This window comes from Phacochoerus africanus, chromosome 5, assembly GCF_016906955.1.
Source record: "Phacochoerus africanus isolate WHEZ1 chromosome 5, ROS_Pafr_v1, whole genome shotgun sequence".
In the NCBI taxonomy this organism is placed as follows: domain Eukaryota; kingdom Metazoa; phylum Chordata; class Mammalia; order Artiodactyla; family Suidae; genus Phacochoerus; species Phacochoerus africanus.
The window spans coordinates 47,154,311-47,179,918 of NC_062548.1; the positions used below are offsets into that span (position 1 = coordinate 47,154,311).

General features: G+C 46.2%; 1 protein-coding gene across 1 annotated transcript; it reads right to left on the reverse strand.

The window, feature by feature from the left end:
- Positions 1 to 6,745: 6,745 nt before the first annotated feature.
- LOC125127710 (interleukin-1 beta-like) lies at positions 6,746 to 22,877 on the reverse strand. Its single transcript, XM_047781174.1, has 7 exons — positions 22,835 to 22,877; positions 12,601 to 12,662; positions 12,040 to 12,091; positions 10,693 to 10,888; positions 9,355 to 9,519; positions 7,997 to 8,127; positions 6,746 to 7,218 (listed from the first exon to the last, which is right to left on the reverse strand). Exons 2-7 carry the CDS (start codon positions 12,645 to 12,647, stop codon positions 7,006 to 7,008), a joined length of 804 nt encoding a protein of 267 aa, XP_047637130.1. The 5' UTR covers positions 12,648 to 12,662; positions 22,835 to 22,877; the 3' UTR covers positions 6,746 to 7,005.
- Between the last annotated feature and the right edge of the window lie 2,731 nt (positions 22,878 to 25,608).

Here is a 25,608-nt window from a genome sequence, read left to right on the forward strand (position 1 = left end):
GTAGTGTTTCTGTAGAGAAGTCAGCTGATAATCTTATGGGGGTTCCCTTGTAGGTAACATGCTGTTTTTCTCTTGCTGCCTTTAGGATCCTCTCTTTATCACTAACTTTTGCCATTTTTAGTATGATGTGTCTTGGTGTGGGTCTATTTAGGTTCAGTTTGTTGGGGCCCTCTGTGCTTCTTGTATCTTGAACCCAGTATCCTTTAGATTTGGGAAGTTTCCAGCGATAATTTCTTCAAATATATTTTCCATCCCCTTATCTTTTTCTACTCCTTCTGGAATTCCTATTATGCGTAGATTGGCCCGCTTTATATTATCCCATAGGTCTCTTATATTGCTTTCCAGTTTTTTGATTCGGTTTTCTGTCTGCTGACCGGATTGAGTGATTTCCATTATTCTATCTTCCATATCACTGATTCGTTCTTCTGCATTATTCATTCTGGTTTTTACTGCCCTTAGTTCAGTTTGCATCTCTGCAAATGAGTGTTCTAGTTTTTCTTGGCTCCTCCTTATATTTTCTAGTTCCTTTCTGAGGGTATCTGCATTACTGTTCATATCTTCTCTTAATTCCTTCAGTATTTTCCCTATTTCTCTTTTGAACTCCAGGTCTGTCAGACTGCCGAGATCTGTTTCATTGTTGACTGTTTTAGGTGAGTTCTCCTGTTGGTTTGACTGGGGGTGGTTTCTCAGCTTCTTCATCTTGCTTGTTGTTTTCTTTCTCCTGAGGGAGCTGTACTCTCCGTGACTGGGCAGTGTTTGCCTTGTCACTGCCGTGGAATATTTCCTGAGGGCTGGCGTTGTTGGTCAATCTTTTTTGAGGCAGTGTGGCTTTTCTGGAGTGTTGATGGGGCTAACAGTGTTTCTTTGAAGCAAAGGAGGACTTCCTGAGGGCAGACAGGACTGGGAGGTCCACACCACGATGGTAGCCGATTTCACTTGGTCATGCAGAGCTTGCTCTGGTGTTTTTAGGCTGTGGGGTTCTTGCAGGGGGTTGGTGGTGTTGGGCAGCTGTTCCTCAGGAGTGAAGCACCCCCTGGGGGCTGGAGCAGCTATCTGGGTCACTGAGAACCTAAGAGGCTCTTCCCTAGGGCAGCCCAACTCAGAAGCATGGCCTGAGAATGTAGGCGGATCTTTTCACAGTCTGGCCAAGCTTGTTGCAGCTTTTCTGGGCTGCAGGGGCTCTTCTAGGGGGCTGGTGGTGCTGAGCAGCTATTCCGTGGGAGTGGGGCACCCCCTAGGGGCTTGGGTGGGTAGCAGGGACACTGGAAACCGAAGAGGCTCCTCCCTGGGGCAGCCCGACTCAGAAAAACCGTCCGGGAATTAGGCAGATCTATTCACTGCCTGGCTAGGCTTGTTCTAGCTTTTCTGGGCTGCAGGCCTTTTCTCGGGGGCTGGTGGTGTTTGGTGCTACTCTGTGGAAGTGTAGCCCCTCCAGAGGGCAAGCAGGCCTGTGCAGGGACAGCCCCTGTGGTGGTAGGCTTCAGGCAATTGTTGACGTCAGCCCTCCTGGATGGCAAGCAGCCCCAGGTTCAGCGAGAGCGTAGGGGTTGGCAGGGGTGGGGGGAGGGGATGCACTTGGAAGCACAGCTTTCAGCTAGCTAGCGGGCCTGTAAGCTTGCTGTGGCATGGGGGCTATTCTATGGGGACCCACCCCTTCTTCTCTCCCCTCCCCAGCACGGGCACAGACCAGGCTCTTTTCCCAGGTTCCCTCTGATGTGGCTTTCCACTTCCCCACCCCTAGAGGATTGCTCCCTTCCTCTGTGACAGCTTTGTTTTCTAGTCTCCCAGGAAGTCTCTGCCCCGTCAAATGGTTTCTAGACCTCCCAAGCAGTTTCCGCTCTGCCCCGCCACCCCCCCCAGCCCGGGAACTAACCTCTGGAGCCGAGGACTCGGTGCCCAGCCCCCACCCAGGCGTCTCAATTTTTGGTGACCATGCCCATAGTTCAGATGGTCCATTCGGTTCTTGATCGGCTTTTCCATACTCCAACTTACTGCTGCACTCTTCTCTGCATCTGGAGATTCCTCCGGTTCGTTTGATCTTTCCCCCGTGTAAGTGACTTTCCAGGGTGCGGGATCCCTTTCTCCTCCGCAGTTCCCTTTCGGGAGCACCCGTCCCGCTCAGATTCACCTTCTCTCACTCTCCTCTTTTCTCCCGTTCTGCCCCATAATGTCATGAACTTCTTGCCGTTATTGGAGTTTCTGCCAGCGATTGGTTGCTGTTCTGTGTGAGTCATTTATTCTGTAGATGCGCTTTTTTTTGTTGTGTTTGTGGGAGAGGGTGAGCGTGTCCCCCTACTCCTCCACCATCTTGTCCTCTAATCCACCTTTCTTTTGATCCCTGTTTGCGTGAAATATTTTCTGCCATCCTCTCACTTTCAGTTTGTATGTGTCCCTGGAAGTGAAGTGGGTCTCTGGAAGACAGCATATATGTGGGTCTTGTTTTTGTATCCATTCAGCCAGTCTATGTCTTTTGGTTGGGGCGTTTAGTCCATGAACATTCCAGGTAATTGTTGATATGTATGTTCTTATTGCCATTTTGTTAATTGCTTTGGATTTGCTTTTGCTGATCTTTTTTCTTTCCTTCTTCTCTTGTTCTTTGCTGCCTAGAGAAGTTCCTTTAGGATTTGTTGTAAGGCTGGTTTAGTGTTGCTGAATTCTCTCAGCTGTTGCTTATCTGTGAAGGTTTTGATTTCTCCTTCAGATCTGAATGAGAGCCTTGCTGGGTAGAGTCATCTTGGTTGGAGGGTCTTTCCTGTCATCACGTGAAGTATATCACGCCACTCCCTTCCAGCCTGCAGAGTTTCTGTTGAAAAATCTGCCGATAACCTTATTGGGGTTCCCTTGTATGTTATTTGTTTCTTCTCCCTAGCTGCTTTCAAGATTTTCTCTTTGTCTTTAATTTTGGTCAGTTTGATTAATATGTGTCTCGGGGTGTTCCTCCTTGGGTTTATTTTATATGGTACTCATTCTGCTTCCTGGATTTGAGTGAGTGATTCCCTCTCCATGTTAGGGACGTTTTGGGCTGTTACCTCTTGGAATATTTTTTCTGTCTCCTTCTCTCTCTCTCTTCTCCTTCTGGCACCCCTACAATACGGATGTTGGTGCATTTAACGTTGTCCCAGAGTTCTCTGAGACTCTCTTCATTTCTTTTCAGTCTTTTTTCTCTCTTCTGTTCTGCATCTGTAATTTCCACTAATCTGTCCCCTACCTCGCTTATTCCTTCTTCTGCCTCCAGTATTCTGCTGTTAGCTGCCTCTAGTGAATTTTTTAGTTCAGTTGTTGTATTTTGCATCTCTTCTTGTTTAAGTTTGATATCTTGTATCTCTTTGCTCAGGGTTTCCTGTAAGTTATCCATCTTTGCCTCCAGTTTATTTCCAATGTCTTGCATCATCTTCAGCATCAACAGTCTAAATAAAGTCCTTTTCCTGGAGGCTGAGAATCTCCTCATTGCTAAGCTGTTTTCTGGCGTTTTTCCTTTCTCCCTCATCTGAGTTATAGTTCTCTGTCTTTTCACTTTTATAGGTTTTTGGCGTGGTGACCTTCTTACAGATAATAGAGTTGTAGCCTCTCTTACTTCTGGTGTCTGCCCCCCTGTGGCTGAAGTCGGTATGAGGGCTTGCTGTAGGCTTCCTGATGGGAGGGGCTGATGCCTGCCCACTGGTAGGTGGAGCTGATTCTAATCCCTCTGGTGGGTGGGGCTTAGTGTCTGGATGGGGTTAGAGGCAGCTGTGTGCCTGGGGGTGGGGTCTTTAGGTGGCCTGTTTACTGAGGGGTGGGGCTGTGATCCCACCTGGGTTGTTGTTTGCCTTGGGGCTTCTCAGCAGCTGACTGATGGGTGGGGCCAGATTTTCCCAAAGTGGTCCCCTCCAGAGAAAGGCTCAGCTGCTGAATGTTCCCGGGAGCTTTGCTTTCAATGTCCTTCCCTCACAACAAGCCACGTTTAGCCTTTTTTTCCCAGGATGAACTGAAGTCCTGCAGTGTGGTTTGACTCAGATTCCCATGGGGATTTTGATTTGCCCTCGGACCCAGTGCACGTGAAAGTCTGTGTGTGCCTTTTAAGAATGGGGACTCTGTTTCCCCCAGTCTTGCGGAGCTCCTGAGCACAAGCCTCACTGGCCTTCAATGCCAGATGCCCTGAGGCTCTTTCTCCCCAGTGCCAGAATCCCCACACGTGAGAGTTTGATGTGGGGCTCAGAACGCTCACTCCTGTAGGTGAGTCTCTGTGAAGCAGTTAGTTTCCAGTCTGTGGAGCTTCCCACCCAGGAGATAGGGGGTTGTTCATATCATGAAATCACCCCTCCTACCTCTTGATGTGTCCTCCTCTTTTGCTTCTGGAGTAGGATATCCTTTTTAAGGTTTCTTGTCCATTCGGGTGAAGAGTGCTCAGTCTTTAGTTGTGAATTTTGTTGTTTTAGGAGAGAAGTTGAGCTCCAGTCCTTCTATTCTGCCGCCTTAATCCTGTCCCTCTGTCCTTCATCTGAATCTTGTCCTCACTACTTATCAGCTTGCATTCTTGGCAAATAACTTAAGCTCTCGGTGCTTCAGTTTCGTCATAAGTCCACTTATGGCTACAATCCAGATGTAGGAACCAGAGGTGAGAAGCTGTTGTCCCCGTATGTAAATCAGTGTCTTGTTTGTGATGGACAGTAGGCCCGGGATATGTGCCACTTGGACTCTCGGGATGGAGCAGTAAAATGGTACAAACAGAGCAACCACAGGTGCCAGGCAGAAGTCACCGTAGCAGCTGGAAACATGCTGTTTTTCTCTTCCAGGATAAGGACACAGTGCAGAGAAAGGGAGAAATGTCCTCAGGGAAAGAATTTGGTGCCAGACCAGGAACAGAATAGCTCTTTTGCAGGGTCAGTTGGAGTCTTTGGTGCAGGTCCAGGAATTGAAACACCATTAAAATGGACTATTTTAATACAGAGAATTAAAAAATATATTGGTAACTGATGAATATATTCCTCTTGTAAAAAAATTCAAACATAGGCCTAAGCTTCTTTTGACAACCCCCATCCACCCTCCCCAAGTAGCCACTATTTTCAGTCTGGTCAATGATCCTTAGAGTTGTGTGTTTTGGATGGGCATTGTGTTTTCTTTTTTTGTATGGAAATGGTATCATCCTATAGGTATTATATTGCACCTTGATTTTTTCTTGCAATGATTTGTCTGGATCTCTTTCCATTTCAGCACTTTTTCTTTTTAATTTTCTGTGTGTTTTATTTAATCTTTTTCCTGCCAAAGGACATTAGGCTATTGCCAGTTTATTTTGTTAAGCTTTTCATAAACAATCCTAAAGTAAACATCCTTTCTTTCGGGAAGACACCAAATAGCGGAACTGCTGAGGCAGAAGGTGTGTTAAAAATCAATTAGACTCTGTCTACCAGGGTTGATTTCTTATTTTTGATAAAATATTATACTTATGTGAGATAGTAACATCAGGGGAAGCTGAGGGAACTCTGTATGTTCTTTGCAACTCTTCCATAAATCTAAAATTATGTCAAAATAGACAGTTAAAAGAGTGGAAGTGTTTTAAATCCATTTTCTAGCATAGATTAAGCATTTAACAGTTTCTTAAATGAATTACTTCATAGATTTGACAGTGAAAAAAAAACCCTACATAACCATAGATTTATCCTCCTTGATTTATGTGTGATTGCAGAACTCCTCCTTAGCGAATCATTTCTTCTTCTAAGAACGTGTGGAGTTTTTTTGGTTTTGTTTTGTTTTGTCTTTTGTCTTTTTAGGGCTTCAGCCATGGCATATGGAGTTTCCCAGGCTAGGGGGAGAATTGGAGCTAGAGCCACCAACCTACACCACAGCCACAGCAATGTGGGATCCCAGCCATGTCTATGTCTTACATACGCCACAGCTCATGGCAATGTAAGATCCTTAAGCCACTGAGCAAAGCCAGGGATCAAACCTGCATCCTCATGGATTCCAGTCAAGTGCTTGACCCACTGAAGCACAACGGGAATTCCTCACCTCTGCTTCTTATGCTGCCTTATGTTCATTGTATACATCTGCCTCTCCTATTTAACTAGGAATGCCCTACCTTTCTTGTTTCTCAATTTCCAACCCCCAGTGCATAGCATTTGCTTAATACGTATTTGCTGAGTCAATGAATAGAGAAATACTTGGCAGCTGTTACCGTCAACCGTTATTCCCTGGAATATTTTAGCTAATTCTATTTTTCAGATGACCCTTGTGCACCAACTATCCTTTTGTTGAAAAATAGAAATGAAAGGGAGGGGTATAAAGGCTGCTCTTCGCTGGCCAGTGATGTCCCTAAGTACTCCGCCTTCAGTGATAAGGAGTAGGTTTCTAGTTCCACACGGAGAACATCCATGGTACCATTTATCTTTACCCTTCTATGTCAGAGCCAAGGCAAGCCAATGACCACATGGAAAAGGATGTTTTTCCGTGACATTTATTTCAGAATCATTGAACAATCTGATCATCCTTCTTCATTCATAAGCATTCTTCTTTAAATAATTTGAGCTTATTATGTTTTCAGGCTTGGTGAGAGATGATAAAGGTGGCACACTCACCCCAAAGAAATTGATTCCATAGCTATGGAAGACTAAGATCTTTCACAGACACTGCTGCTTCTTGGCCCCCTTGAATTAAATTAAATAGACCAACCCACAATTAAATAAATAAATAGTTCAGTGATCGATCATGAGAAGCTGGGTGCCAAGGACAGAGGACTGCCAGTGACCCTAGTGTGCCATGGTTCCCACCAGGCTGGCTTTGAGTGAGGAGAAGGGGTGAGAGAAGGCTGGCTTAGAGGATGGGGTCTGGGCATGGACTTGGAGAGGAGGGGGCTGTTCCTCCTCACTGGGGGGCAGGGGGATCTCCTTAGCACTAATCTAGGGAAGACAGCTGGGCATCGATTAGGCAATAGTGAAATTCAGGCAGCAACCATGTACCAACTCTTCTAGTCCCCTTCTGCCAGCCTCCGGGGTTCTTCAGCCCATGTGGACCCTCTGGGTATGGCTTTCCTTAGGGAGAGAGGACTTCCATGGTGAAGTCAGTTATATCATGGCGGCCTTTGGAGTTTCCCAGGAAGACGGGCTTTTGTTCTGCCTGAGAGGTGCTGATGTACCAGTTGGGGTACAGGGCAGACTCGAATTCAACTCTGTTCTTGATTTCTGTCTTGTAGAAGACAAATCGCTTCTCCATGTCCCTCTTTGGGTAACTTTTGGGGTCTACATCCTGCAGCAAAGCAGAAATACACGTTTGTTGCAAGGGACAGGTCAAAGATACCCTACTCTGATCTGGGAAAAGATGTTCTCCAGGTCAGCTAGAGATGAAACATATAAATAGGTCACAGGGGCAAGGGCCAGGGCCCTGACATATCTTTGTGACCCCAGCCTTCAGTATGGTGACCAAAAGAGCCCTCATCCTTTTCTGAAACAGTGCCAAATGGTAGGGAGCATGACACAGATGGGAAGGTTGTTAAAAGTGAAAATTAGATGAAAGCTTCTGGAAGTACCTAGGTTCCAGGGACTTGTGCTGTGTATTTCCTCATGGCCCTGGCTAGAATGACTTCAACTTGGAGAGGAAGCTTTTGCTGGGAATGCTGGTGGGGGCAAGTATGATTTGGGGAGTGGCATGGAGATGATGACAGGTGACAGGTGCTTTGAATCAATTAAGTTCCCAAAGTGTCATCTACCAAATGGAGCAACCCTACCAAGAGACTCCCCTTCCAATCCCAACATTGTATGATCGATGGGGGGCTAACAATGGCAGGATGTAAGCACATCAGCAGAACGATTTAACTTGCCACAACGGGAGTGAAAGTTACCTGCATTAACCCTTACCTGAACTTATTATATTCAACTTATTTACACATATGGAAAATTACCAAGTGGTTCTGCTCCCAGACTTTCTGGGGGTGGGTAGGGGGGAAGAGGTCACTGTCTTGGAGGTAATGGCTGGGGGTGCTTCAGAGAAGCCCAAGAAGGGCCTTCAGCCCTTGGTACTCACTCACCTCCAGCTGCAGGGTGGGCGTGTCATCTTTCATCACACAAGACAGGTACAGATTCTTTCCCTTGATCCCTAAGGTCACAGGTATCTTGTCATCGCTGTCATCTCCTTGCACAAAGCTCATGCAGAACACCACTGGGGGAAGGAGAGGGGCCTGTGGTCAGGGACATAGCACTGCAGAGTTGCTCCAAGCACTGGACCCTTAGCCTAGGACTGGTGCCATTTAGGATCCTCGTTGGCATCCAAAATTCCTATGGCCTCATAGACAGGAGAGCTGGCTTCTCCCAGACAATAACAGGTTCAGTTGGTTGAATCAGGTTTTTCCCCAAAGAAGGGTCTGGGGGCTTCTCAGAGCCTCACCACAGTGGCCATAAACAATTAGAAGCTCTGATTTTTAGAAGAAAGAAAGCCATCTTGTCCCTGCCTGGTGATGTGCCTATCCACAACACCAGAACCGTCTGACCAATGTGAACAGCAAGAAAAGAAGTAAAACCAGATTCCCACAGGACGTCAGGCACAGATCTGTTTCAGGAACATGGCGCAGCCAGTGGGATGAACTTGAAGGAGGAGGGCTGCTTGACTAGGAGAAGTGGTCCAAAGAGAGATGCTCATTTTACTCTTCCTTCGTCACAGCTGTCTCCCTTGGAGGCCCCAAGGTTGTGCTTCTAATGCAATTCGAGAGAAACAGAATTGTCTTGGCCAAGCTGAGAAGCTTTCCCCCTGTGATGCCTCTCTCCAAGCTCAGCAGCTTGGATGAGACCACACTGCTCCTTTGATCTGCCCCCTGGTCACACCCCTGCATACGGGGCCCAGCCACAGTGGCAGGGGGCCAGGCAGATTCCCACAACCAGTGGGCTCCCCAGACTTGAAACAATGGCCAGTGACAGTGACAGAGATACAAGTTCCTGCTCGTCAGTAAGATCGGCTTCTCAGGAACCATCTGGTATTGGGTGGGAAGGATGTTAGGGGCAAGTGGGCAAAGTTGGGAATGAGGAGGGACAAATTATCTCTTTGCCATTCTAGTTTTGACCTCCACAACAGGAAGAAGGCACCCACAGGCAGTTAGGTCCTGTCCATCAAATGACCCCTTTCCAACAGAAGCACTGACATCGCACTGCCTTTAAGTGACTTGGCTGGACTGTGGTCCTGGATGTGCTTGTCACCTCTCTTGCTGAAAATGAACCTGCTAGGGGCCTCATCCTGGCATTCTTGCTAGGACCTACATAAAGCATGTACACACTCTGTATTCTATGATATTGCATTCATGTCAATCATTTGCCTAAATGGTCTACTTTGTTGAAGATAGAGATAATTGGCACGTTTCCAGGAGGCCAAGAAAAGAATCAGGGTGTCCCCAGGTACCTTCTCTCTTCGAGTCCCCTGTGAGGAGGTGGAGAGCCTCCAGCTCATGTGGGCCAGCCAGCACCAGGGCTTTTTCATCTTTGTCCTGGAGTTTGCAGTCCACGGACTGCACGGGGGTGGCATCACAGAGAAAACCATTGGCATGCTTTTCAAGGATGATGGGCTCTGAAATGTGGAGCAGAGGTGTCTTTTAGGTAGAAGATTAGAAGAGCAAACCTAATGATGTGAAGCGGCAGGATCTGGTGCCTTGGAAGACATCTGAGGGAGGTCAGCCACAGTCTGATTCTAATATTGGTGGGGAGGAAGCTGGGGTGGATGAGAACACTGGACCCGGTGCCTTAAGATATGGGTTCAAGCTTCAGCTTTATTGCTTGCTGTGGAAGAGCCACAGAACTCCTTCTGCAAAAAGGCAATGGCACACACTGGCCCAGCAGGGACCTTCTGAGACTCACGGGGATAAAATGTAACTGAGAGCACCCTGAGAATGACTAGGAGCTTTGCAATTGTGAGTAGTCATCATGGTCCTGCTTTTTACTCCTGTCTTTTCAGGGCCACATCCATGGCATATGGAATTTCCCAGGCTTAGTGTCAACTCAGAGCTGTAGCTGCTGGCCTACACCACAGCCACAGCAATGCAGAATCTGAGCCTTGTCTGTGACCTATGCTGCAGCTCATGGCAATGTTGGATCCTTAACCCTTGAGCAAGGCCAGGGATTGAATGCACATCCTCATGGATACTAGTCAGGTTGGCAACTGCTGAGCCACAACGTGATTTCCTCCAGGTCCTGTTTTAAGAATAATATCAATAACTCAAGAGAAAACTAAAACCATCACCAAGTTGGATTATATGTAGTAATGTATGGAGATATATAGTATTTTGGGTACTTTTTATGCATGCCTATAAGTTCCAGAAAAGCCTCCATTCCTCTGATTAATAGCACTAGCCAGGTACATCATTATTCCACTAAAGAAGAATTCCTTTTAAGAGAAGAAAACAATCTGATGTAAGACAAAAAATAAAAAGAATTGTTTCAACTACAAAAGTGGTTAGTTGGGTTTCCAGACCTCTCTGTTTTCCTCTCACTGCTGGGCATTCTATTTAAAATTTATTTTTATTTTTTTGGCTGTGCCTATGGCAGTTGGACGTTCCTCGGCCAGCGAGCAAACCCAAGCCACAGCAGTGACAACACTGGATTCCACTGAGCCACCAGGGAACTCCTGGGCCTTCTACTTTTGAAGGGTTTCAGCTTCAGGAGAGTTTAGCTGACCATTGAGTTATGGCCTCTGAGAAGGAAAGGACCAGAGATCTCCTGTCTGCCCTCAGCTTTCCCTAGGTACCTTCTTCAAAGACGGATGAAAAGATGCTCTTCGGGTCATCATCGCAGACGACCTGGGAGGAGGGATTCATCGGCTTCTCCTTTGCCACAATCACAGACACCGTCTGCCTGGAGCTCTCATTGCAGAGCTGGTGGGAGATTTGCAGCTGGATGCTCCCATCTCCCAGAGGGCTGAGGTCAAGGTTTTGGGTGCGGCACTGTGGATAGATCAAGAATGTCAGTGTGGTAGGTGGCTGGGCCTGAGAACGCCCATTTTGACATGAGACGGGATGCAGGAGGGGATAACAGAGCTTCTCCAGAGAATCTTTCATCTCTCTGCAGCCCAGAGAGGTTCAGTGGTTTACCCATAGGCATGTGGCAAGTGAGAGGCAGACCCCAAACCTGAATGTGGGCTTTCTGACACCCTACATGGTATTCTTTGAGAATAAATCCCATTTTAACCTTGTTTGTGTTTTCTGACACATGCTCCACCTAACCATAAACGTATGCCTTCTTACATTTTTACCTGTTTGGAAACCCAAAGCACAAGACTATGTATTAAATTTTTCATGGCTGTGATGATCATATTATCAATACTTCTATGCTCAATCAATGAGTTTTCAATTATTCTCTACAAGCTTTTGTCTTTTAAAAGCTGTTGCAGAAGCATCTCGCAAACACTGTAAAAGGTGCGTGGTTCCCCTGCTGGGAACTTCTACATGTCCCCCCTGGGGCCAAAAAACCTCCCAAACCCCCCAAAATTGTGGTTGATATTTGTGAAAGAGCTTCCCACTTTCCCTTTGTTCAGAGAAACTGTGTATTAAGGCTTGAAGTTGCCCCTGGGCACAAGAATGGTTTAACGTCTTGAAGACAGTTAAAGAGACCTCTAACAGCTCAGAGGAAAGCAAGAAGTTCCTGCCCAGCACAGAGGCTCCAGCCCCTGGCAGAGGCAGTGGGAGGGTGGGCCAGACAGATAAACCACACCCCCACCCAGGGCTGGAGAAAATGGGTCTCAGAGTTTGACTCTAGTGATTGACAGAGTTTCATCATTTTTAGGGCTGAACCCCTTTTTCTAAAAGGAGAAGCAACTGTGCATTGAAGCCTTGGCTGCCTTGCCAACATGACACAGCAAACACTCTCTCTACCATCATTTCTTCTCACCCTCCTCAAGCATGGCCACCATCACCAAGGCTCAGTGAACCGCTGTGGTGCCGCCGGAACTGAGGAGTGGCCTGCATCAGTCTCACTGGAGAAGGCGAGTCAGTTCACCACAGAATTCCATAGGAATAAGGGGGCCCAGAGCCCTTTCCTTGAGACTTTCCCCTGCCCGAGCCCCTGCATGTGTTGGGAGCTAAGCCCATGGCCTTACCTTCATCTCTTTGGGGCCATCAGCCTCAAATAACAGACCATTATTGTTGTCACTGTAATAAAAGCAGAGAGCTTGCTCAGTTATGTCCCCTGGGCAGGACGAATTTACCTTCCCTGCAAGCGATCTTCACTGTTAATAGGAAACTGCAAACAGCTTGTTCCTCAGGGCTGCCTGGAGCTAGCAGTTTCCATGGGCATATTCCTGGAGCAGCCTAGGAGGCAGGGCAGGTACCCCAGCTGCTCTCTGTTGGATCTCGAGACCCCTTCCAGCCCAGTTAAAACTGGAGCTTTCCTTCCCACTGAAGCTGGACATGCCACAAGATCCCTTGTGTCATCCACATGGAATCCCTTCTTCCTGTTTGCCAATTGTAGGTGGCCCGCTGCAATGACATCAAGTCCAGACTTACAGTGGGAAATGAGTCTTTAAACCAGGTTAACCTGGAACCCTGCTTGCCACTAAAGAGGCAGGATGAGGGACAAATCTGGTCTCTAAGCACAGCTAACACTGTGCTCTTGAGAAGAGAACCTTGCTCGCATTACTGGTACCAGTTTCCCCACTGACCCATTGTTAGCCATCACTTCCTTGGCAGGTTCAGGTACCGTGGCCATGGCTGCTTCAGAAACCTGTGTAAAGAGGAGAAAATGAGTGACCATTTGCTGTGCCAGTCCCCACCAGGGCTGCTTTCACGGGTGATTTTCCTTTGGCATCTAGTACACTGCAGGCCAGCAAAGAACGAGTCTTTGAATGAATGAGTGAATGGATGAAGGAGCCCTCCTTTGGGTCCAGAGAAAAGTATTTGCTAATGTAAGCCCACACCAGAAGTGCATTTGTTAGACCTGGGGCAGAAGTTGGATATTGACATTCTAAATAAGCAGTGTTAATTTATAATATATATATATATATATATATATATATATATATATATATATATAGTCTTTTTAGGGCCACACCTGTTGCATTTAGAGGTTCCTAGGCTAGGGGTCAAATTGGAGCTGCAGCTGCTGGTCTATATCACCACTACAGCATCACCAGATCTGAGCTACCTACATCACAGCTCATGGCAACGCCAGATTATAGCCAAATGTACGAGGCCATGGATCGAACCTGCATCCTTATGGATGCTAGTCAGATTCATTTCCCCTGACCCACAGCAGGAACTCCGCCCCCCCCCCATATTTTACAAGCTATAGCATTATAGTAAACCTGGCTTTTTTGCAAATAGCCCAGCACTCAGACAGAGAGGCATGAAGGGAGGGAGAGGGGGAGAGAAAGAATCAGGGGGAAGAGAGACAGAGACAGAGAGAGAGACAGAGAGAGAGAGACAGAGAGAGAGAGAGAGAGGGAGGGAGAAGCTCTCTTAGGACTAGCCATAAGGAGGAGTTAAAGTGACACATGAGCAATGTAGACTGGCTAGAGAGGGTAGGGTCCCTGAATGGCCTGTGTGCCTCCAAGAGGTATACTGTCTGCCAATTTCTCCCTCACTCTTTATAGCCTTTAAACGAAGAAGTGAAGAGCTGAGAAATTTCCCTTTGGTTAACTGATTTCACAACCAAATTAAAAAAATTTTAAAAAGAGGATTGATGGGAACTTCTGGGAGCGGGTAACCTGAAATCACTCTCCAATCTCTGGAAGTGGTAAGAAAGGATGACACTATTTTTTTTTGCAAATGTGTCATCATATGCAAATATATGTTTTTTCTTCTGACAACTGTTGTGCTCCTGGTGTCAAACAGAAATACTGGGGTTTCCTAGATTAGAAGAATGTTTGAATTTAGATCTCTGGGACAAAATTGAACAAAACCACATACACACACACACACACACACACACACAAACAAATTCTCCCTCCCTCCCTCCTTGGACTTAAGTTTAGGAAACTTTCCACCTGGAGATGGATAAATGGGCCTAAGGAAGTGACCGTAACCATGTGGATTCTGAACCCATTGTGCTGTTCTCAACCTGGGGGGCCCTGGGTCAAATACTGGAGCCTTTGGTAGGGAAACTTTGATCTTTCCAGGGTGAAAGAGAGAAAACATAGTTGTGTGGGGGTGCAGGCTCCTGATGGGGTGAGTTCATCCAACCCCTCAGACAAGGTGCTGGTACCCTAGTTGATTCCATATGGAATCTATATCAATCTTTGATAAATGGTGAAAGGAGCCTGGGTTGAAGACATATTTGAAAAGATTGTGAATAAGTCAAGCTTCATGATCACATTCCCTTTTGAAAATGCAGAGGTGCTTTTTGCCTAAAAGAATGTTTCCTCTGAACTCTGAAAAGTGGAACTTTTACAATAAGAATATCCAGCTGGGACTATATCCCATGGTAACTCTGAGAGATATTAGACATTGTTTTTTTCCCCTCTACCTTTATTGTGATAGAATTCACATATACCATTGTGTGAGACTGCATACAACAGGATGAAGTGTATATTGAAGAAAGATTACCACAATGAGGATGCTCGTTAAGACACCCATCAGCCCACATGATTATATATATATATATATATATACATGTCCATGCACATATATTTATATATGTGTGTGTGTATTGGTGGTGAGAACATTTAGGATCTTATCTCTTAGCAACTTTCAACTCTATCATACAGAATAGTTACTAACAGTTCCCGTGCTGTACATTAGATTCCCAGCACTTATAACTGCCTTATAACTGAAACTAGGTCCCCTTTGACCAACATCTCCAACATCTCCCCATTTCTCCCGCCCCTGAGTAACCGCTATTCTTTTCTTTGTTCCTACGAGTTGTGATTTTTTTTCCTTTTAAGTGTCCACATCGAAAAGAGATCATATAGCATTTGTGTTTTGCTGACATATGTCACTAAGCAGAATGCCTTCAGGGTTCATTGATGTCACAAATGCAGGGTTTTCTTCTTTTTAATGACTAAGTTACATAGATATGTGTCTATATTTGTAATATAGTCTGAAATCATGAAGTGCGATGCCTCCAGCTTTGTCGTTTCTTCTCAAGGTGGTTTTGGCTATTTTTTGGTTGTTCCATGCAAGTTTTAGCATTATCTCTCCTATTTCTAAGAAATATGCCATGGGAATTTTGAGAGGATCTGCCTTGAATCTATAGATGGCCTTAGGTAGCATGGACATTTCAACAATACTAATCACTTCAGTCCCAAACATGGGATATCTTTCTATTTATTTGTGTCTTCAATTTCTTTCATCCGTGCTTTATATTTTTCAGTGGACAGACATTTCGCCTTCTTAGTGAAACTTATTCCTCAGTATTTTTATTGGTTTTGATGCTACTGTAAATGGATGGCTTTCTTTGTTTCATGTAGAGGTATTTTGTTGTTAGTGTGCAGGAAGGCAACAGACTTTTTTCACTCAGACACAAGAAGAGCGAGTGCTCAGGGTACTGTCCCAAGGTAGCCCTGCAAGAATGAATGCATGACCAGGCTAGAAAAGGTGCATGGAGGAGTTCCTGTCATGGCTAAGAACCTGACTAGTATCCATGAGGATGCAGGGTAGATTCCTCAGTGGGTTAAGGAGTTGGTGTTGCCACAAGCTTTGGTGTAGTTTGCAGATGCAGCTATAATCTGGCATTGCTGTGGCTATGGCGTAGGCTGGTGCTATGACTCTGATTTGAATCCTAGCCTGGGAGCTTCCATATGCTGTGGGTTTGGCCCTAAAAAGACAATAAATAAATAAATAACTAAATAAATAAATAAATAAATAAACAAACAAACAAATAAATAGATAGATAGATAAATAAATATATAAAAGGTGCATGGAGCCCAGGAGGGTGTGTTCTCTTCCCACTCTGTCACACCTACTACAGTACCCAAAGCACTGAATTGAAACCTTGTTCACTTACGAGGTTCCCTCAGGATGCCATGAACTCTTTCAGAGCTGAGTCTAGCACAGGGTGTGACATGCACATTCAGGCAGAAAAGTTTGTCTGCCTGAATGAGTGAGCAGGAATTCGACAGTGTTTTCACTCAAATAAGCATGCCTGTGCCTACTCTGTGCCAAGCCCTGGGCTTGCTCAGTATTATTCATGGGACAGAGTTCCTGACTTTCACAGACAGGAGGGAAATTGACTCTACTGTGGGCAAGGATCACACAGTGGGTTCATTCCCCAGCCTTGTGATTTGGCTCCCGGTACATTGACCTCAGGAATGCAGACCCAAGAATCTCATCTTTGGCAAGGTGTATGTTCCACAGGGACTCTGAAAGCTGCATCCTGTTGGGTGCATCCATTTCCTGTGGGTTTGGTGAGCCCTAGTCAGTCTCCAAGTCTAAGCCCTCATAAAATTGGGTGTCTGGTTCTGCAGACTCCCCAGAGGCCCTGCCTTGGGAGCCTGATGGTTGATTCTTATTTGCCTTCAGAACATCCACTCTGGAGATTAACTCCTGGTCCACAAGCTTCACTGAAGGAAAACCACCTTCTTCAGATACTTATGCTGAGGATCTGCGTGACCTGGTGGTGTTTTAGCTCTGTGGGTGCTCCTGACGGAGAACACAGAGGGGCCTTGAGTCTCCGATGTGATTAGAAGCTGAGTGAAGGAGGCTGAACACCAGTGGCAGGAAGGGAGGTAAGCAAGGCATTCAAGCATCCTGTTTCTGGGACGTGAGATACAGGGCAGGAAGGAATGTCCTCCTTCATCTTCTAGTTTCCAGGGGGCATGAACCTTCATTCTCTCTGCTCAAGGGAAATGTTGGAACTGTGGGGCAATGGCCTTTGACATAGTAGTCTCTGCAGGTCTGCCATGTGTCTCATCCCAACACTGGACCCTGGACCCAAAACCAGGCAGCAGCCTGTCCATCTCAGGAAGTGAAACCTCTTATTGTGTCAAGCAGGCAGTCTGCACAAAGCATGTATCAAACCCTGTTTTTCCAAGGAGACCACTCAGGCTACAGCACGTCCTTCTGGTTCCCCCAAAGCAGAAACCATCTCACTGTGGATGTTGTCACACCAAGGGAGGGCCTGAAGAGTGATGATGATACAGATGGACATGCAAAGCCAGGGAAATGGACCCAGCAGAAGTAGGCGGTTGGCAATGCCAGAATGTCATAGGGAGCTCCAGCTTTTGGGGAACGCTTCGGCTATTGAATCACACAAGCCCTTCTCATCTGAAAGCTGCCCTCCACCCTAGTAGGTTATTCCTCTGAGACAGAAGCCTGGCAGTGATTCAGAGCAGCAAGGGTCTTGGTGCCATCTTATGCCTGATCTTGGGCTTCTAGCCTCTCTGATCAAGGTTGGCCTCACCCAAATGGTCTTCAATGATTTTGAACAAGAAGACAAAAGAATCACGGGTTAGTTCGCATAGCATCTCCATACATGCCGTAGTGTCTGCTCTCTGCCATGGATCATTCCTTCCTTGTTCACCCTCTTGCTCAGCACAGAAAGAACGAAGCCATGACCATCCCTACCATGTTCCCCAAGACCCATCTCATCCTTGGCAATGACTTCCTCGCATGGGTCATGAGTCTGTCATTTTCCTTCCATTATTTCTGGGGGTCTCTCTGGTAACTGAAAATGTGAACGATGTCCTGTGTAGCTACACCTGTCTCCATGGATACCCCACTCCTTTTCCTTCTGCTTCAGGGCTTATTGGGGATTGGGCAGTCTGATTTTCAGTTTTGAGACCTCTGTGCTTCCTCTCACAGCAGCATCTGAGTTGGGCCTCTGCAGCCTGACCTCTTGGACCCAAAGTCAGAGAGGGGACAGGAAGACTCCGGGAATGCTTTATTCTCCCCCCAGGTGGAGAACAAGGAGGCTTACATATCAAAGCAGATGCCTTGGTCCAGTGAGGTATATGGTCTCCAGTGGTCTCTCCCTGTTGGCTGGGTTGTTATTTCACCTCTGAGAACCCAATGAAAACTCGCCTTCCTTTGGATCCAACAGAAAAGCCCAGGGTGTTTGAGGTGGGTACTGAGCCCTTTGTGCTCTATATCTTTTCTTTCCATTTCTTCCTTTTCTCCCTTTCTTTCTTTTTTTTTTCTTTTTTTCTTTTTGACACTTTTGGGCCTCACCTGCAGCCTATGGAAGTGCTCAGGCTCGGAGATGAATCAGAGCTGCAGCTCTGGGCTATACTACAGCCACAGCAATGCTAGATCTGAGCCAAGTGTGTGACCTACACACTCTAGCTCATGGCAACAGCAGGTCCTTAACCCACTGAGTGAGACCAAGGATTGACTCTTCATCCTCATGGATGCTAGTTGGGTTCATTACTGCTGAACCATAATGGGTACTCCTGTATCTATTCTCGCATGTACTGGATATAGGAGAGTAAGCCACAAAAACAGACTTCTGATACAACTTATACCAGGATTCTAGAGACAGTATTTATAAAGAGCTAGAGAGCAAATATTTGAGGTTTTTCTGCAACTACTCAACTCTGCCATTGCTGTGAGAAAGCAGCCATGGGTAATGTGTAAGTGGATGAGCTTAAGGAGACATGTCTGGCCGATTGTGGGATGTGACCTTGCCCCCTCCCCACCCATGTCACATACCACTGTATTACACCATTTCTATTGGAGACAAATCTAGAAACAATACTTAAAAAAAGATGTTTTTGGAGTTCCCATTGTAGTGCACTGGTTAATGAATCCGACTAGGAACCATGAGGTTGTGGTTTTTATCCATGGCCTTGCTCAGTGGGTTAAGGATCTGGCATTGCTGTGAGCTGTGGTGTAGGTTGCAGACTTGGCTCAGATCTCGAGTTGCTGTGGCTCTGGTGTAGGCTGGTGGCTACAGCTCCAATTGGACCCCTACCCTGGGAACTTCCATATGCCATGGGAGTGGCCAAAGAAATGGCAAAAAGACAAAAAAAAATTCTGTCCTTGCTTGTACAGCATCAAAAAAATCCCAGCCTTATTAAAAAGTGAGCAGAGTGTCTGAGGAGATGTTTTTCCAAAGAGGGAATGTAAATGACCACCAGGTACATAACAAGATGCTCAACACTGCTCAGCATCATCAGAGAAATGCAAATCAAAATCACAAGCCATCACCTCACACCTGCCTGAATGGCTATCATCAAGGAGATCACAAATAAGAAATGTGGGCAAGATGTGGAGAAAAGGGAATCCTCGTGCACTCTTTGTAGGAATGTAAATTGGTGAAGCTGGTTAGGAAAACGGTATGGAAGTTTCTCAAAAAATTGAAAATAGAACTATCAGCAATTCCACTCCTGAGTATATATCTGAAAAGAACAAACATGCTAATTTGAAAAGATACATGTACCCCAGTGTTATAGCAGCATGATTTGTAATGGTCAAGATATGGAAGCAACCTAAGTGTCCGTCAAGAAATGAATGGATAAAGATATGTGATAAGGAGTTCCCACTGTGGTGCACCAGGATAGGAGGTGACTCTGGAGTGCCAGAATGCAGGTTCTATCCCCTGCCTTGCATAGTGGGTTAAAGGGACCTGCCCTTGCTGCTGTGGCTCAGGTCTTATCCCTGGTTTGGGAATTTCCTATGCCATGGGGTGGCCAAAAAAATGTGATATATATGTGTGTATATATATATGTGTGTATATATATATATACACACACACATAGTGTGTGTGTGTGTGTGTGTGTGTGTGTATATATAGATCATGAAATTCTACTAAGGCATAGAAAAGAATGACAATTTTCCATTTGCAATGACAAGTATAAATTTGGAGGGTATTATACTAAAAGAAATAAGTTAGACAGAGAAAGCAGACACTATATTATATCATTTATGTGTGGAATCTAAAAAATACAACAAACTAGTGAATATAACAAAAAAAGAAGCAGACTCACAATTACAGTGAACAAACTGGTGGTTACCAGTGGGGGACAGAGGGGAAATAGAGAGGTAGGGAATTAGAACGTACAAACTATTATCTGTAAAATAAGCTATAATGATATCTCATACAACACAGGGAATAGAGGCAACTTTTATAATCACTCTAAATGAGTAGAACCTTTACAAATTGTGGTTTAGTATGTGGTACATACTCCTGTAACTTATATGGTATTGAATATCATCTATGACTTAATAAAATCTGTCAATGTGAAAAAAAGTTAACAAAACTGTCTTTTATTGAGCACCTCCTAAGTGCCAGGCACTTTGTTCTTATTATCTCTTTTAGTCTTTAAAAACCTTTTTTGGTGGGCCACACCCACAGCATGTGGACGTTCCCAGGCCAGGGAATGAACCCAAGCCACTGCTGTGACAACTGTTGAATCCTTACTGCTGGACCAGTGGGAACTCCTATTTTCACAATAAGGCTTAAGGTAAATAGTTTTGAGCTCTTTTGCCTTTGGGGACACTGAGGCCAACAAGAGAAATCACTCATCTAAGGCCACACCACTAGTAAATATTGGAACCAGGAGTTCCCATTGTGGCTCAGTGGGCTAAGGACCCAATGCAGTCTTCTTGTGGATGTGGGTTCAATCCCTGGCCTCAATCAGTGGGTTAAGGATCAGGCATTGCCACAAGCTACAGCCTAGGTCACAGAAGTGACTCAGATCTGGCGTTGCCATGGCTGTGTCTATGGCTTGCTGCTGAGACTCTGATTCAACCCCTAGCCTGGGAACTTCCATATGCTGTAGGTGCAGCTGTAAAAAGAAAAAACAATCTTGGAGCCATGACTCAATATATGGGTTTGCTAAACCCAAAGCAGATCCTTTTTTCTTCTATTTTAGACCACTTTTATTGTTACAAATATTTTTTTGTTTATTTTTTTAGGGCCGCACCTGGGGCACATGGATGTTCCCAGCCTAGGGGTCGATTTAGAGCTGCAGCAGTCAGCCTATGCCACAGCCACAGCAATGCCATATCTGAGATATATCGGTGACCTTCAAAGTAAATTCTGACAACACTGGATCCTTAACCCACTGAGTGGGGTCAGGGATGGAACCTGAGTCCTCACGGACACTAGTTGGATTCCTTACTGCTGAGCCACAATGGGAACCCCCAGTCAGGAACATTTCTTTTCCCCTCTTGTGCTGTCCATGGTGCCCATCTGTAGACTCCTTTCTTACTGACCTGGTTATATTCCAAATGATGCTGGCCTGGAGGATCCCAGATCTGCCCCTAAGTCTCCTACACTGCCCTCCCAGGACTAGGGAGAACTCGTTCCTTGTCTTCCCTCCTTTTCTCACCTGGCTGGGATGTGCTGTGGGAGTTTGATTCTTTCTCCCTCCCTCAGGGTAGCACGGGGATTTTCCAACTGGGTTCCTAGTTTTCTCTGTGCCCGTTTTCTGAGTTCCTTCCTTATTCTTCTTCACTTTCTCACCTGCTCCTCCTGGCAGCTCCCTTGCCTGATTTCCTTTGCCCTTTCCTTTTTCCGTAAGACTTTGTTGTACGCAAGGTCAAACCAATCACCTTAGGGTTTCTGCCCATGGAATCATATACTTTTTTTTTTAAAGGTGCTGAAAAATTCTTCTCTCCTCAAATCTATGATAAAATTCTTCTCTCCCAAACTCTTGTGTCTCTATTCTATTTGCTGGTTGTTACATAATAGAACGTGATTTGGCCATTTCCTTCCAGGGCTTGCTTAATTTCACTTCTTCACTCACTTCCTCCTTGTTGGCTGGAACTGAGTTTTCTGTATTCTTGGGAAGGAAGTTCTCAGCAAGGCCACTCAGGATGGATTGGGGGCATTGGTCAAGTCTAGGATCCAGATTCATTGTGACTCTCTCCTAATTACTGAATGAGCACCTCTGATTGTGTGAAGGTGTTATAAAAATACTGGCAAAACTTCAATATAATGGATGGACATCACTGAGTTCACCAGCCCTGAGTTTCTTTCTCTCTCTGATATGAGAAGGTTAGAAAATCTTCCAGCATCTTATAAAGGAGGAATACAGCTGTCACACAAGACCTGCTTTTCAAAATAGGTGAGGTAGTTCCTGAAATGATCTAGCAAAGTTAATGGATGATGACTCCACTTCCCCTCCCTCCCCTGCACTGGATAAGCCATTCAACAAGAAAGTACCCCAGCCACTCCCAGCCAAGCTTTCACCTCTCCATCCCCTCATCACCAACCATCAGTTCTTAGAACAGGTCTTTATTGGCTACTTCCTAAATGCCTGGGATCTGAGGATTTCTCTTCCTCCCCATACATCACTGTGGTTCAAGCTTTCCTCCCTTCTCATTTAGGCTACTCCTATCATGCCCTAATTGGTTCACTTGCTGCCATGGAACCTTCAAGCACCCATTCCTCACACACCAGCCACAGAGATCTCTCCACAAAGCAAATTGGGTAACATCAAGTTTTTGCTCAAATCTCATCATTGGCTTCCCATTCCCTGTGGGGATGTGTTCAGGCTCCTGAGCCTGGCAGGCATGCAGGACCCACCATGGAGTCTTCTGCTCTCCTAGCCCATGCTTCAGCCCTTCCAAACTATCTGCAGTCCCTTGAATGCAATCCTCTTCCTCTGCTTTTGTACAGCCTGCTCTTTCTGCCTGGACCCCCCTCCTCCTCCCTGTGGTCTGACCAGCTTCTAGTCCCTCAAGACTCAGCTTGTGCTCTGTCTCCTCCATGTCAAGCCCCTTTCCCAGCTGGGTGGTGGGTACCTGTCCTCTCTGTGGTATGCCTCTAACACCCTCGGCAATCACCTTCATTGTTTTATTTGCTTGTCTCCCTTACTATTAATGCACCTGTTGCAGCCTTGGGATTACAGCTCTCCATGCCTGGCACATAACAGTGCTCCACCAATGCTGGCCGACCAAATGCATGAAAGCCAGGAGTAATCATGCCACACCACCCTCGTGGCTTCCGTCTTGAGCTAGCCTCCTAGTATTTCCTTGGAAAAGATGATCTTTGTGTTAAAAGCAGAGACTCACCAGAAGCACTTTCCTTCAGGATGACGTCCTCGGCAGCAAGTAGGTCCCTGGACTCTTAGAGTGGGAGAGTTGTTCTGGGCCTGGTCAGGGGTAGTACCCTGTTGGAAGAGTGTAGGTCCTGCCACAAAGGCAAAGGGGACACCTTGCTGCTCTGGCTTGAGTCAGAGGTGTGTACACCTACTTGTCTGGGGAAGTTGGAGCCTTTTATGAAGCTTTTTCTGGGACAGGGAGGTGATGGGCACTCCCACTCCAATCACAAAGGGGTAGTGTTCTCCTGACTTGGGTCTCACCAGAATACCCTAGAGGCACGTTTCTGGAAAAACATTCCCATTTCTCCATTATGGCAATTTTGAAGTGTTTCTTGAGGGCTTTCCAAATTCCTCTGAAAAGGTAGACATTCTAGAAAGATGAAGTCATAAGTGATGGCATGTCAACTAAGGTAACCTCCAACTTTCACTATACACACCAGGTACCAGTTTGAAATGTGTGAGTGTGGTTTGCGTGGGTGTGTGCATTTGAGCAGAGAGGAGGGTGAACACAATAACACCAGGCCTGTTAGCTGTACTTGGATTTTTGCAAATATCCACAATTTGTGTGTTTGTTTGTTTTCTCTCTTTAAGGTTGCACCCACGGCATGAGGAAGTTCTCAGGCTAGGGGTCGAATAGGTGCTGCAGCCACCAGGCTCCACCACAGCCACAGCAAAGCAAAATCTGAGCTGCATCTGTGCCCTATACCACAGCTCACAGATAGGCCAGATCTTTAACGCACTGAGTGAGGCCAGGGATTTAACCTGCATCTTCATGGACACTAGTAGGGTTTGTTTCCACTGAGCCATGATGGGAACTCTGTCCACATTTTAAGATGGAATATGGCAAATGCTGTGACAGATGTATGGTGCCCCGAAGTGGTCATCTTGCTTTCTCCTGCACACTCAGGGACATGGCCAGGCCAGAGGAGGGATAAGAACTCTGTCAGGCTCTCCGGGAACTGAGAAAGCTCTAGGCACCCACTGGCCTGCATTGTGGAGAAAGGCGAGTGCTGGTGCTGGTGGGGAGGGTTGTTGACTGCACCAGCCATGAGGCCCTGAGAGGACCAGGAAAAGGCTGGATTATCATCTCCTCACTCTGGACCAGTGTGTGTGAAGAGTAAGGGCAAACCTTGGCAGCCTGGTGACCCTCTGTGAAGCCTGTCACCACCTGGCTTGGGGCCCTAGAGGGAAGAGAGAGGTGCTGTCAGACATCCCAGGGAGAGAGAGGAACTGGGCTTGGGGGAGGGCCTTGGTGGGCATGGGGAAAATTTCTTTTTCTTTTTTAAAATTATTTTAATTTTTTTCCATTAGAGCTGATTTATAGTGTTCTGTCAATTTTCTACTGTACAGCAAAATCATCCAGTCACACATATGTATATATACATTCTTTTTCTCACATCATCTTCCATCATGCTCCATCACACGTGACTAGATATGGTTCCCAGTGCAATACAGTAGGATCTCATTGTTTATTCACTCCAAAGGCAACTATGAACCCCAGGCTCCCAGTCTATCCCACTCCCTTCCCCTCCCCCTTGGTAACCACATGTCCATTCTTCAAGTCCATGAGTTTCTTTTCTGTGGAAAGGTTCATGTGTGCCATATATTAGATTCCAGATACAAGTGATTTTGTATGGTATTTGTCTTCTCTTTCTAGTTTAAGAGTCTCTAGTTCCATCCATATTGCTGCAAATGGCAGTGTTTTGTTGTTTTTAATGGTTGAGTAGTATTCCATTGCGTATGTATTCCACATCTTCTTAATCCATTCATCTGTTGTGTGGGGGGAACTTCTTTCCCAGTTGGCCTGCATCAGCTTGGGCCAGGACTCTGAGCCTCAGATACACCAGGAGCCCACCTGGGGGTGGGCAGTGGGAAGTGGGTATGAGCTGATTCCTGTCACACTGGGTCACCCTGGGGGGTGGGGGGAGGACTGTGGACCTGAGAGCCTTCTCTCACCCTCAGTCCTTCAGAAAAGCTTAGTTGGTGGCCGGAAGCTGGCCTCAGAGGTGTAGGGGGGACAATGTCCCCTCTCCAGGGTGGATGTGGCAGAAGAGATTGAGGTCATCATGTGCCTAGCAGTGTGGCCACCCCATGATGTGTCCCTCAGAGCCAGGCTTGGGAACCTTTGCAATTTCCCAGACACCAGAGCAGCGGCTGGCTGTCACTCTGCTCAGGACTTGAATGGATGGAAGAAAGACACCTGTGGCTGGGGCTACCTGATGTGAAGGCCAGGGGGAGGCTGCTGGGATGATGTCCTGGGGACTCTCAGAAGTCACTGGGGACACGTTTGTGTCCTCAACATTAGGCATCAGGCAAACCTGCCCTCTACTCAAACTGGAGTCTGCGTGTGTGTGTGTGTGTGTGTGTGTGTGTGTGTGTGTGTGTGTGTGTATAACGAATTGAAGGGGAGTGGAATTTACCCCTTCAGCATCTGCCATGTGGATTATTTTGAGCTGAAGGCAATAAAGAACCAGCTGACTCAGGAAAAGCTTTTTATCTCCCCCTTCACTGACTAATGGAATTCAGAAAGGGGACCCTCTATCAGAAAGGGAGATATTACCAGAAATAACTCCTTTATCTGAAAGACTTATCTGCATGAGGCCAACAGGATAAGCAACCATTTGTTGTTATCTTTCCATGAATTGACTGCATTGCGTTCCAAGTCCCAGGTCTGTCTGCATCCCTTAGCTCAGTATGGCAGGGAAGCCTCAAGTGCCTGACGGCCTTTGAATCTCATATTTTTAT

Coding starts and splice junctions, on each gene's coding strand:
- LOC125127710 (XM_047781174.1), bottom strand. CDS start 12,647: ATGGCCACGGTACCTGAACCTGCCAAGGAAGTGATGGCTAACAATGG. Junction 9,520..10,692: donor TTCATCCGTCTTTGAAGAAG/GTACCTAGGGAA, acceptor TCCACATTTCAG/AGCCCATCATCCTTGAAAAG. Junction 7,219..7,996: donor CGCCCACCCTGCAGCTGGAG/GTGAGTGAGTAC, acceptor GCTTTGCTGCAG/GATGTAGACCCCAAAAGTTA.